This window comes from Balaenoptera ricei, chromosome 8, assembly GCF_028023285.1.
Source record: "Balaenoptera ricei isolate mBalRic1 chromosome 8, mBalRic1.hap2, whole genome shotgun sequence".
Taxonomy (NCBI): Eukaryota; Metazoa; Chordata; class Mammalia; order Artiodactyla; family Balaenopteridae; genus Balaenoptera; species Balaenoptera ricei.
Genome location: NC_082646.1, coordinates 70,760,528 through 70,773,849, shown reverse-complemented (window position 1 = coordinate 70,773,849; position 13,322 = coordinate 70,760,528). Strand labels below are relative to the sequence as shown.

At 48.4% G+C, this 13,322-nt stretch overlaps 1 protein-coding gene across 12 annotated transcripts in view; it reads right to left on the bottom strand.

The window, feature by feature from the left end:
- The window catches only part of BMAL1 (basic helix-loop-helix ARNT like 1), a 103,720-nt gene that overhangs the window by 9,038 nt on the left and 81,360 nt on the right, over positions 1-13,322 (bottom strand). For 10 of the 12 annotated variants that reach the window (XM_059931169.1, XM_059931167.1, XM_059931166.1 and 7 more), the window contains 7 exons: positions 11,844-11,936; positions 10,609-10,726; positions 7,954-8,103; positions 5,237-5,483; positions 3,810-3,916; positions 2,268-2,418; positions 1,370-1,458 (listed from right to left, as the gene is read on the bottom strand). In XM_059931169.1, coding sequence (XP_059787152.1) covers positions 1,370-1,458; positions 2,268-2,418; positions 3,810-3,916; positions 5,237-5,483; positions 7,954-8,103; positions 10,609-10,726; positions 11,844-11,936 — 955 coding nt within the window. The remainder of the gene's footprint in view (positions 1-1,369; positions 1,459-2,267; positions 2,419-3,809; positions 3,917-5,236; positions 5,484-7,953; positions 8,104-10,608; positions 10,727-11,843; positions 11,937-13,322) is intronic. The other 2 variants (XM_059931173.1, XM_059931175.1) reach the window with 1 other exon arrangement.

The following is a 13,322-nucleotide window of genomic DNA, read 5'->3' as shown; positions in this document are numbered from 1 at the left end:
AGTTTCCTTCCAGGATCAGAGATGTTGATATTAAAGCTTCTAATTCCTCATGCACTCAACATACGCTGGCCGAAAGCCACTGGGCTGCACACCAGAGTCACAGAGATAGGTCCGCATCCCTGCCCTCAAGGAGCTCACAGTCTAATGGGGAGACACACAAGATAAACAATGGCTGGAACAAACTGCGGTAAGTTTGACAGGTCAGCAAGAGGCACCCAACTCATGCAGGGCCAGGTGCAACCTCCTGGAAGAAATTAACTCTGAGCTGAGTCTTGAGAGAGGAGCATAAAGTAGGTTGGCAGAGAGGTAAGGAGGGGAAAGCATTCCAGGCACACCGACCAGTGTATGCAAGAGCACTGAGGCAGGACACAACTTGGGAGACTACACCAAGAAACTCATTACAAATGATGATGGAGGAGTGACAGATGAAACTGAGAGGCAGGTACCAGTCAGACCATGAAGGGCCTTGGATGCCACGCTAACAGATTTGAACAGTATCCACAGGGGACAAGGAGCACCAAAGTGCTTGACACAGAAAACACAAGTTCACTGTGTGGAGAAGGAACTGCAGTGGAGGACGCGGGCGCAGAGGAGGGCAGGGAGACTAGAGTTGGGAAGTTATCTGCAGTAAGCCAAGCAACAGATGGGGAGGGTGAGGTAGCAACAGTGGGGCTGGAGAGGTGTAAAGACAGAAGGGACAGGAGTGTGTGTTTTGATATAATGGGAGAGGTAGGAGTCACGGTTTCTGGCTTAACCGACCAGACTGGGGGTGAGGGTGTGTGCAGAGAACCGATCTGGATGTGCTGAGTTATAGGTGCCTGTGGGACTCCAGGTGGCTTCGCCCAGGAGGCCGCTGAAAAGGCGGATCTGGAGCTCAGGAGTGAAACCGGAGGTAGGATTCACCGATGCAGAGGCAGGGGCTGAAGCCATGCAAGCAGAGGCCTGAGGGAGGAGGAGTCAGGTGCGGAGAGCAGCGGCCAAGGCCGAGCCGGGGGACGGCCCCGCGGGAACAGCGCACCCCGGCGCTGACAGACACCCTCTCCCACCACGGGATCCCGGCGGCCGTCACCGAGAGCGCTTCGCATCGCAGCCACCGGCAGCCCAGCGGGAGGAGAGCACAGGCAGCAGGAGCTGCCACGTCAAGGCTTCCAGGGCCCAGGCAGCCTCAGCAAAGGCACAGACAAGTTCCCGGCATTCCAGGCTCAACAGAGAAAGCGAGATGACAGCGTCCTTAGTGATCATCCCCGCGAGGCCTCCCTTGTTCCACAGAAGATGGTGGCCGGGGACCCCAAATACCGGGGGCTCGGGGATGGTGGCCACAAGCAGCTTCTCAGGGGCAAGCCCGGGCGCCCCGGCGGCACATAGTTACCTTCTCCAGAGGGCAGCGTGCCGTCCATGCTGCGGGGGGATGCTGTGGGCTGAGGGAAGCTCGGCTCCCCGCCTTCCAGGACGTTGGCTCTGTGAACATCCCAGCAACAAGGAAACGTGAGTCAGGCCTGCTCAGAACCATGCACCTTTCACCTTGGCCAGGTGTCCGGTGTCCACTCTGGACCTGGACAGGCCACAAAACGAAGCGTCTGAGCGGCTCATAGGTCTCCTCACTGTCTGAGGACACGATGGACGGCACCCCGGCCCCTGGCCTTCCTGCCTGCCTGGCCTTCCCAGTGCAGGTGGGGCGCGGTCCAGCGGAGGCGGCGGCTGCAGCAGCCCACTGCCGGCCCCAGCCCCCCGATCGGCTCCGCCTACAGGTGGGGGGTTTGGACCTCATGGGGAAGGAGATGTGGGGAGCAGGCCAAAGAGGAGGGCCTTCCCTTCCCTGCTCACCCAGCAGGTGGCAGCCTTTGAGGGGGCGTCCCAGCTGCCGGGGCTCAGGCCGCCAGCCCGGTGGGCGCAGATCCTCGGCCCTCCTCAGCCGAAGCCAGTATGGGCTGGGGAGCCTTTCAAAGATGACCAAGCCTTCCCTCCATAGTGATACCAGTGGATGCCAGGCCTGCGGAACTCAAAGGCTGACTGCTTTGCCGGGTAGGAAACGCTGCTGTCTCCTGCAGCAACTCCACCAGCCGGGGCCTCAGAGGTATGAGTGCTGAAGCTCATCCCTCGTTAACCCCCTTTTGGCTTCTGCCAGTCCCGAGGCTTCACAGGATATCAGCAAGACGGCAGTAAAGGATGCAATACTGGCTGTCACCTGTACCCCCTTTTCCCAGGCAAGGGGCCCAAGGCATTTCCCTGTGAAGCAAGGGAGCTTCTGACATACGAAAAACACTTACAAAACAACGGTGTTGGTGGAGACAATGTATTCTACTTCCTTGGTCCAAGGGTTCATGAAACTGAACCACCGACTCCGTAGTGTGATGAAAGAACCGTCTTTGATTTTAAACTTATAGCAATTAGTTGTAATCTTTTCTCTTGTCTGTAAAACTGAAAATACAAAGAGACCATGAGCATTATTGTTTCCTCAGACAAATGCATTGAACTAACCAAATCCGAAGTGCACTCAGGCTCCAAGGCCATCCCTCTTTAATCAGCCACGGAGCTGGCACTTCAGAGAATAGGTTGTTTCTGAGGGTCTGACTCTGAGCCTTCCAATTCGGTTGTGAACCTGTCACTGTTCTTCAGAGTGTATGAAATGAAGGCTCTGGGAATAACTGACTGCATTCTAGACATCTAACTGGAATCAGCTATGAAGTAAACACCACACAACGAGAAGGCACTGTCCAAAGGGCCCATGTTATTTCCCCATCACAAAGCCTGAAGGCAGTACAGCATTTTTAGGACATCTGGATTCAGAGAGGTCACTCACCTATGGAAACCTCATTCTTTCATGTAACAAACACGTAATGAGCATCTTTCATGTGCCAGGCACTGGAGGTAAAAGAGGAGACAGGATGTGACTCCTGCCCTCAGGAGAGGCAGAGGAGGTCAGAGTCTTGAGGGATGAATACAAGTTTGCCAAGGGGAGGGAGGGAAGAACCCAGCACTGCCCGAGGAGTGGCAGGGTCTGGTAGGGCAGGGAATGGAGAGATGGTCAGTGTGGCTGGAGCACAAGGCCTCTGCAGGCAGAGATGGGGGCGGGGGTAAAGCTGGGGAGGTGGGTCAGGGCCAGAAGGCGGAGGGTCTTTTGAACGCCTGTCAAGGGTGATTGGGCTTGAGTCTAAAGGCAGGAGAGGTTTTAAGCACGGATGTGACATTATCAGGCTCGATCTATCACAGCATAAATGGGATAGTGATGGAAGACGGACTGGGGACAGAAGCGAGTGGGAGGCCTGTTAGGAGTCCATCACAACTATCAGGTGGGTACATGGGCTGAACCAGGGTCTTGGCAGTGGAGGTGGCAGAAAGGGGCCTCTTTGGAAATGCATGTCTGAGGTGAATGAACAGTTCTGATGGAGGAAAAAGTAAAGGAGGGAGTCGATGTTGGTTTCCATCTCAGGAGGCTACATATTTGGCCATGCCATTAATCAAGAGGGAAACGTAGGAGGCGATGCAGGGTTTTGCGGAAAAGAATTAGATCCGTTTGGGCCATACGAAATCTTTTATAGGGGCCAGATAAATCCTCTGAACAAGAGATGCCTTCCGGAAATTGCCCTGGCCCAAGTATAGGAATCTGCGAGGCAATGGGGTGGGGGTTATCTGTAAGGGGCTGGATGGGGCTGCAGTAGCCTCCCCTCCTCACAGATGTCTTGGCCTGAAGACTCCTGGGCTGGGTGACTCCCACGTCACAGAGGCAAACTTCTCTGCGAGGTCACGTGGACTAGTCTAGAAGCAGGGGGGCACTTTAAACTTAAGACCTGTCGTACAGCCCAGCTTACCTTGCCTATGACATTCTGCGAGATGTCCTATGTCATCTTGGTGAAAATATTCATAACATGAGGTGCCTAGAAGTTCTTGTGGTAAATATGCCAAAATAGCTGTTGCCCTAAAAGGGAATTTTTTTAAAAAAAAAGAAAAAGCCATTCAGACAATTAACAGCATGTCTGCACCGGCTGAATCCTGCTACAGCCAGTGAAAACAAGGTCAAAGCTGGGTGGGTTCAGAGGGCTTATTACATGGGTTTTGCTTTTTGGTTTTTTTCTCATGAAACTGACTTTAATCAGGGCTATAAAAACAGAGGGAAAGAAAGCAAAGAATCCTTTCAAAGGGGCTGTTAGCACAAGATATCAAATTTTAGGAGGTTTAGAAGTAGTAACTGTATTAGATAAAAATGTGGTAGAACTCTAAACTCCAGGGCAAAGCTTCTCCAATTTACCGGCTGCTTTTTACCAGGATGACCAAACACCAGAAGCTCCAGCAGCAGGGCCCACAAGGACCTTGAGAGGTGGCTGCCTCCTTTTCCAGTATTTAGTGACTGTATCTAATAGCCAGAAAAATTACTACCCTGTGAATACTCTTGAGGAGGCAGCAGAGAACAGTGGAAATTTGGGGACATCTGGGTTCTTAGCCCCGGTCCACTGCCAATGAGTTGTGAATTCTGGAGAAGGCCAGGCTTCAGGCTGAGCCTCAGTTCAACCACCATAAAAAATGAGACTGGACTAGATCAGTGTTGTCCAGCAGAACTTTCTGCAAAGATAGAAATGTTCCTCTACCTATGTGAGAATAGAATCTAAAAAAGAGTGGATATATGTATATGTATAACTGATTCACTTTGCTGTACTGCAGAAACTAACACAACATTGTAAATCAACTATACTCCAATAAAAATTAATTAAAAAAAAAAAGAAATGTTCTGCACAGGTACCATTAGCCACATGCGGCTGCTCAGTACTTGAAATGTAGCTAGTGAGCCTGAGGAATTGAATTTTTAATTTAATTTAATTTAAATTGATTAAATTAAAATTAAATTGCCGTATGGGGTTACTATAGCAGATGACTGACTGTATTGACAGCTCAGGACTAGATAATCTTTTCCGAGTCCCACAAGCCAGAATTTCAATCACAGTAATTAATGGTCCTGGAACCTTCCATGGATTCAGATAGCATACTGTGCCTACTATTTCTCTTTCAGCCATGGACATCAAACCACCCCCACTTCACTGTCTCTACATGCCAACGAATGACATGGAGAAAAACCTCTGTATTTATGATGATAACCCACTGGGTCTCATTTTTCAGCAGATACGCCCATCACTTCCTTCTCTCTATCCCTGAGAAAGACAGCCGATGGCCCAGTCTTCTCTGCTTTACTCAGGGTTGAAAATCCTCTACCACCATTGTTCAAGGGTAATGTGCAGACTCTTACCTCTGGTCTACAAAAACAAACTTCCCATCTATTGCATGCCGAGAGACATATTCCATAGATTTCACCCTGATTTCCCCGTTCGCCGGTTGTGGAACCATGTGAGAGTGCAGTCGTCCGATGGCGACAAGGCAGCTGAGATTACACCCCTCGTTGTCTGGTTCGTTGTCTTCGTCCAGCCCCATTTTTGTGGGCGGCCAACTTTTCAAATAGCCTGTGCTGTGGATTGTGCAGAAGCTTTTTCGATCTGCTAGAAAGCAAAGTCCATGGTCAATGTCAGTGTGGCTTTGGGGCCTGGAGGCACAGGCAGCCTAGTCGGGGGATGTAGGTAGGGAGTCAAAATATAAAAACCAAAGCCTTACTGTCCAGAAGTTAGCATCTAGTGAGAGAGAAGACAGAAAAAAGAGGTATCATCCAGTGTCATATACGCCTTGTAGAGCTGGTTACAGCAAAAGGGCATCACATGCACCAAGGAAGCAGTAGCTAAATCTCCCTGGGGAGAAGAAGGCCGCCCCGAAGAACTATGAAGGAGGTGGATCAAGAAGGATGAACGCTGGGTAACGGACCAGAATCTGTAAAGGTTTGAGAACATACAAAGGCACAAAGAGGTATCCTGTACAGGAAACAGCAAAGAGCTCCGTGTGGTTGAAGGGAAAGGGAGGCGTTGGGGGTAGAGTTGGAAGGGCAGGTTGGGAGCGTATCGTCAGAGCCTTGGATTATTGGCTCACAAATGTGTTAACCTTTTTCAGATAGGAAATGGAGAGCTTCTGAAGGTATTTAAGTGGGGAAACAGCAAAATCACATCGTGATTTGGATGTTCTAGGAGCAGAGTGATGGGTGTGCTGGAAGATATGCAAGAGATGCTGAGGACTGTACCATGGCAGTGCCGTGAAGATGAGGCAGGGGAGGACACAGGAGAAATTTCTGAGCCTGAACTGTTGGGATTTGGTATGAGTATCAAAAGATTTGGTATGAAAAAAGAAAATAAAGATGACTCCAACTTTTTCAGATTGAGTGGTTAGCTGGTATTACACAATTCATTGACTCAGGGCAGAGAATACAGAGCAAGTTTTAGAGGAGAGGGAGAAAAGATTTCAATTTGGGACACATTAAGTGTGGAGCACCTGTGGATTCCAACGGTAAACACTTCCTTATGGAATAGTTTACCAAGCATCGGGTCTGTGCTCGTTACTGGGAAACAGTGGAAAACAAATCAGACCTGCCTTTGTGGAATTCACAGGCTAATGGGGGAGAGATATTTTAAACAAATAATCACAAATAACTACATAACTGCAACTGTAAGCAAGTGTTAGAAAGAAACCCTGCAGGGTGCTACAAGCAGACATAAGGCAGCCTGAGGGAGGGAGTGAGTGACAGACATTGAGGTCCACTCTAAAGGACGAGCTCGAGTGAGTCAGGGAGGGGAGCTGGTGGCGAGAGAGGGGCATTCCCGTCAGAGGTGACAGAGCGTACGGAGACTTTGCGTAGAAAGGGTTTGGAGGCATCGAAAGGAGGTCAGCAAGTCTCAAACGTATGGCGTAGTGTCAGGGCGGTGGTCTGCAAAGTCACATGAAGGATTTTAAACTTTTCTTCAAGAGCAACGGGAACCACTGAAGGGTTTGAAACAGGGGACTGATACGAAGATTTGCTCTTTTTTTTTTTCTTCTATTTTTTGGCCACGCGGCATGCGGGATCTTAGTTCCCCAACCAGGGATTGAACCTGCACCCCCTGCAATGGAAGCGTGGCGTCTTAACCACTGGACAGCCAGAGAAGCCCCAAGATTTGCTTTTAGAAAGGTCACTCTGGCCATGCGAGGGGCTGCAAAGCGTGAGGAGCCGACTTCAGCAGGCCTGTGAGATCCAGGGCAGCCTCAATCCAGGGACAGTAACAGTAAACATGGAGACGGAGCAACATACTTCAGGTAACTTCTGCAGGGGCAACTCGTGGCAGCAAGACCTTATAACTGACTACATCAGGAGGGAGGGAAAGGGGGTGAGGGGGCCCCCCAGGCTTCTAGCACGCACAGCTAGATGGACAGTAGTGCCATTTCCCTTCGAGGGGAAGCTCAGGTGGTTACTTCTACATATATCACGTTTGAGATGCCCTCGAGATGCCCAAGCAGGTAGATTAAATAAGCAGTTAATTTACAAATCTGGAGTTCAAAAGAGAAGTGCAGGCTAGACATATGAACTTGGAAGTCAGTGGCATATAAATGTCATTGAAAGCTAAGGGGGCGGATGACATTACCTATGGAGGAGTATACATCTACTCTTAAGAGAAGAAGGCCGGGGACAGAAGAGGAGGAAGCAACAAAAGGAGCCAGGAAGAAAGCCCGGACGGGGAGAGGACAGGAAGAAGAAACACTTCACAATGGAAGAAAAATGAAAGGTGTCCACTGCACGTAGCCACCTGCAGGCACTGGTGAACTTAGAATAATTCTGGTGGGCTCGTGGGTGCTGGGGAAGCAGGGGGCTGTGACTTAGAGTATTCTTTCCCAACTACAGGAAAACAAACAGGACTTAAACAGAGGAAGCCTTCCCACAGATCTCTGTCATCGTGACACCATCAGGGCTTTCCAGCTCCTCCCTGCTCCCCAGCCGCCCCCACTGAAGGGGGGCTAGTGAGGTCCTGGCTGCAATCCTGGGACCCGCTGCTCTGAGCCCACCCCCTGCTGAGCGCTCCACCTGTGATAGGATTTAAAGAACTGTTAAGTGGTTACCTTTTTTCTTTGAGCAGGTGGAGGGGAAATCCTTGTCTTCAACCTTTACGGAAGGCCTGTTACACTTCATCCTACAGAAGAAAGAACGCCGTGCTCCAGAACATAATCGAGATGGCCCAGGGGTTATATCTGTTTTAACTGGAAGTCCAGCTGCAAATCAATACACAAAATGTGATAAACTGAGGGTAGTGTTGTCTGTCAGGAGGGGGAGTGTGCCCTTGAAGAAAGTCTTTTCTTTCCTGCCTCCCTGTTCTGTAACAATGACGTGACAATAACCCTTCTCCTCAGTCTAGGCCTTAACAGATGCTATGTGGACAGGGGCGCTGTCAACCCGGAATGCTTACAGATCACGAAGAATGCAGCGACCGATGAATGGACTAGGTGCTCCAGGGAATAAAGAAATACACACAGGGCTCCCGTCCAGCAGGAGTGGACGGCTGAGGAGGGGAAATGGAAGTTCACCAGGAAAAGACTAATGATAACACAACGTGACGTATGAGTGATCAGTGCCAAGTAAATGGCAGAAAAAATTGGTGTTTCCCAGAGGCGGAAGCATGTGGACTGGGACATGGAGGATGGGCAAGACCTGGATACTGGAATGGAAAGGAGGCAGCAGGACTGCCTTAAGTTCTCAACCTTGGCTGGACGCCAGAACCCCCGGATGCTTCATCAACCTGCAGATTCTGGGACCCCATTCTAGATCTGTGCTTCCCAGTGCGGTAGCCACTAGCTACACACAGCTATTGAGAACTTGAAATTGGAGGTGTGCTGTATGTGTGAATAAAAATAGGATTTCAAAGACTTAGTACCAAAAAAAATGTAAAAGACTTCATTTTGGATTTAGTGTTAAATAAAATACAGTATTAAAGATAATTCTGCATTTATTATCAGTTTTTTAAACGTAGCTACCAGAAAATTTTAAATCATATAAATTTCACATATAAATTGGCTCCTATCTGTGGTCTGAATTATGGTTCTGGACCGACTGAATTAGAATCTCTGGAGAAAAAGCATGACTGTGATCCTGACAGAAACATGGGCTACTTGTCGGTGCAGAAGCCGAGGCTGCAGATCACGTCTGGGGGGAACAAGCGCCCACTGCCCGCCGCAGGAGCAGCCATCACAGGAATGGCTACTGCCGGGGGCTCCTCCTGGGTCTCCCTGCTCTCACCTACCTCCCGCACTGCTGCCTCAGTGATCCTCCCCGAATGCCAATCCGAGCCTGCCCTGCCTGGTTCACAGCCCTTCACTGTGTCCCCACAGATGGAAAGGTCTTCGTGGTCCAGCCCTCTCCCTACCCCCATGTTCTGTTCCAGTGGCACCGGCAGCCCACAGCACCGCACGTCTGCAGCCATCCACAAATCATTTCCTCTGCTCCTTTCCTCCCTTCATCATTTGGCAAACATTAATTCATCTTTTCAAACCCACCTGGAGCTGTCACCTGCTCCGTGATGCCTGTACCCACGCCCACGTGAGAATTAATCATCGTTCTCTATGCCTGGTACTACATCTATGGCTGCACCTATTATGAATGGTGCTGTCTCCTTGTCTCCCTGACTACATGGTAAGAGCTTTAGAGGCAAGGACCAAACAGCATTCATCTTTCTCTTCTGAGGTCACTAAAAAAATTGCAGGACCAGACTATAAAGGGCAACAGGTACCAGGGACTGCATTGTACTTACAGGAAGAAGAGGAGTGCCTTAGTGAAAAGGATGATTTAAAGGAGAGTCCTCTGGTGGTTATTTCCTTCCAGAGATTACAATGGAGAGCTTGGAAGCAAGAAACTAGTTAGGCTATGATGGCACTGGGCCAAGGTGAATACCACGTTGTGCTTACTCTGTGCTGGAAACTATGTACTCCGTTACTAGCATATTAAATCCTCACAACAACTCGATGAAATAGGTAACATTTTGCAGATAAGGAAGCTGAGGCACAGAGAGGTTAAGTAACTTGCTCAAGATCACACAGCTAGTAAAGGGTGGAGCCAAGATGCGAGCCCTGCGTTTGACTCCAGAGTCCGTGCTCTTAACTGCTGGAGTGCACAGCACCCCCATGGGGCTGAAGGAGAAGAGAGCTTCTGTGGCCTCACACAGGAGGCAGGGAGCGGGTGCAGGAGCAGGAAGCTGGGGGAGAACGCGAGTGGTGGCTCCACTGCTGCAAGAAGGAAGCAGGGAGGCGGGCGGCGGCGCATCTAATGAGGAACCATTTTGGTCAAAGAAGCGTCATATTTACACTTGAAGTTTTCTTACTTTCATCTTATGAGGCTGCATGAGTGCAACTCAGATAAAGAGAGGTGATTTTTTCAGGGGGAACAAATCAAACTGATGTGAACCCTATTAACTCAGGAACATACAACTTGGAATTTCTAGATTCTGAAAAAAATAAATGACTAAAAATCAGAAAGAATCAAATGAAAGTAGCTGTTTTTCCTCTCACGAGTTTGGACATTGAATTTTTTTCTTCTTTATGTAAAACAAAAGAGAAACAAACACAAAGTAACATAAACAATCCCACTTAGCCAAAGCCAGCACCTGGGACCCAGATAAAGGGCAGAGAGGTAGGAACCCAGAGGCTGAGGTCCGCACACACTGTTCAGCCCGGCGCTCAGCCGTCTTGGCAGGCAGCTGAGGAAGCAGCGGCGGATCCCAAACTCACTTTTTGCATCTATGAGCCGCTCCCGGGGTGCAGTGTCAGAGGAGGAGAGCTGCTCCTTGACTTTGGCGATATCTTTAGGATGCAGGTAGTCAAATAAACTCTGACCAATCAGATCATTCTGTGGGAATGTATCATCAAAAAGGACAAGTCAACGGCATGTGGAACATAAATTAACCAACAAGGGCTTGGCCTTTACTCTGCATTTTTAAGCACGAGAATTTCAAATATTTCATGTGTTAACATGTACACAGGTCCAGTCACTTTGCCTAGATATAGACACAATGAATGAGGCACCGGGAGTGTGGTTTTGATAAGACACGGAGGAAAAAGGGCTCAACCACATACATAAATAGTTCATGCTCCTCTAAGGCAAAAGTCTTTCAGTATGTATTCCTTTTCATTTATTTCTGAGGCCCACAGATTCCCTTCTAAGACCTCAGAGGGAGGAATGTAGGGCGTGGGCTCTGGCTCTAGCTCCATTAAACCTCTGTTCTTAAACAAGTTGTGTCATACTATTCGCCTCACTAGCCTAATTGTTAGCAGAGATAAAAATAACTTCTTCCATAGCTTTGCTCTAAGACTAAAAAGAGCAAAACACCTTGGAAACATTAAATTTACATTCATTCTAATTTATATAAATGTTATTTTGATTCTGCTTTACTAAGTTTCCATGCAAATACCAGCATGTGAATGAGTGAATGAATGAAAAAAACGAGTAAAAACTCTAGGGACAAAATAGGTGAAAAGCTCTGTTCTACAAGCATTTATAAAAGGTTATCTTATATGATCCTACAAACGGTCATAGATTGTATGGATTATTACAATCATTTTTTAGAGGACGCTGAGGTTCAATAGAGCTAATAAGTGACATATCCTTGTAAACACAGTATGGGTGGATTCCCATTTTTCTTATTCCCTGGTACTGTATTGTCTGCCTACCTGTCTTCCTTGTCAAACAGCCCCTTGCCCCCCCTACCCCTACACTGTGGGCTATTTATCTTGCAGCAGTGAGAAAGTTACAATGCTGATAAGGTCGAACTTCCCAGTGGGGGAAGCACATTAAAGGAAGTCTTCTAAGTTTATATTCATTTCTGTGTAAAGAATTTTCTGGACGAAGGATGGGGTGGGGGAATATATAAGCGTTTCACATGTCACTTGTCCACCATAATCATTCTGAGAAGTGGGGTGACCTTTCTGGCTGCTGTGAGGCTGCCCGCCGCCAGCAGGAGCAGTACCTGGCTGTAGTTGAGGATCTTGAAGACAGACTCTGACACAAAGAGGATCTTCCCTCGGTCACATCCTACGACAAACAAAAATCCATCTGCTGCCTAATCAGGAGAAATGGATAATCAATTTATCACACTTTAGGAAACATGATTTATAGTCACTCTGATAGCAAATAAGGATTGTTTTTCTAAGCATCCAAAGCACAGGACTGCAGTCATTGACAGTTTCACAGGTATCCTGAGAACAGGATGTTCAGAACAAATGCCTTCCGAGAATAGTACGATTCTCTCCAAGGCAGATATATACACATGTATTATCTAATGATTACAGGGGAAAGTCCCATTAGAGTAAGTTCTGTTTCAAAGCAGAACTCAGCTTAAGAATTTTCCTTTGATTGCATGAAGGTCCAGAGAAATCCATTTCATTGCTCTAAGTATAACGATGCTGTAATATCATAGAATCTGAGAGTGGAAGGAAACTTTAGGATCAGAAACCCCCTGGTCCAAGATCGCAGCCTCCATCTGTCCTCAACTCGAACACCTCCATTTCCAGGGGGCTCTTGGGAACAGTGGTTCTCAACATTTGAAGTGGGGTTTGCTTTTGGTTTTTTATGCTGATGGTCTGGAATGGGGCTAGATCACCAGTATGATTATTACCCCCTCCCCATCCCACCCTTACCCCCACCCCAAAGTGATTCTAACGTACACAGGCTCGAGAAATACTGCTCTCAAGTATTATCCCTTGACCCAGGGCTGGGCTGTTTGTATCCTAAATGATACAAGAAAAGAAAAGCAAAAATTTCCCCTGCCTTTTCACCTCTTCTTCACTTTAAATACAGGTAAAAATCCAAAGGGCCAGTAAAGATAGGTGTGGAGACAGGACAGTATTTGTTGGATACACTGAAGCAGGTAAATACCAAAGCTATGGTACCTGAGAGCTTAGCATGTTTTGTGCATGTGTGACTGAATCCTATCCACAACTTTCCAGGCGGGCAACCACCCAACTCCCGTTGGGGCCTTGCCGGTGCCGGGGAGGGCGCTCTGCTCTCTACCGTGCACTTGCTCTATATTCAGCTACCACGGTCTAAATCACAGTGCGTCATTATCTTGTTATTTGCTGGGCCGCAGTCTGTCCTTTGGAAGAATCTAGAGAACCTACTCCCTTTTCCACAAAAGGGCCTTCGGGATGCAGTTTAATTCAAAGAACTAGGAAATGAATTCATGTGCCAGAAGGTAACAGAATGGTACATGCACTTGTGCTGGGATAAAAGAAGTGCGTAAAAGGGGAACAGATTCACTATTGCTGTGAGAGGGCTTGGCAGGCTGTCCTGCCAGAAGGCAGCTGGGGATGATCCTTTCCTAAGTTAGGTCTCTGAGCTGGCCCAGGGGCAAGGGATGACAGTGAGGGGGAAGCGACTTCCCAAGCACCATCTGCGGGAGCCTCATTCTGTCAAAAAAAGAGGGTATTAATAACCTCCTCACTTGCCT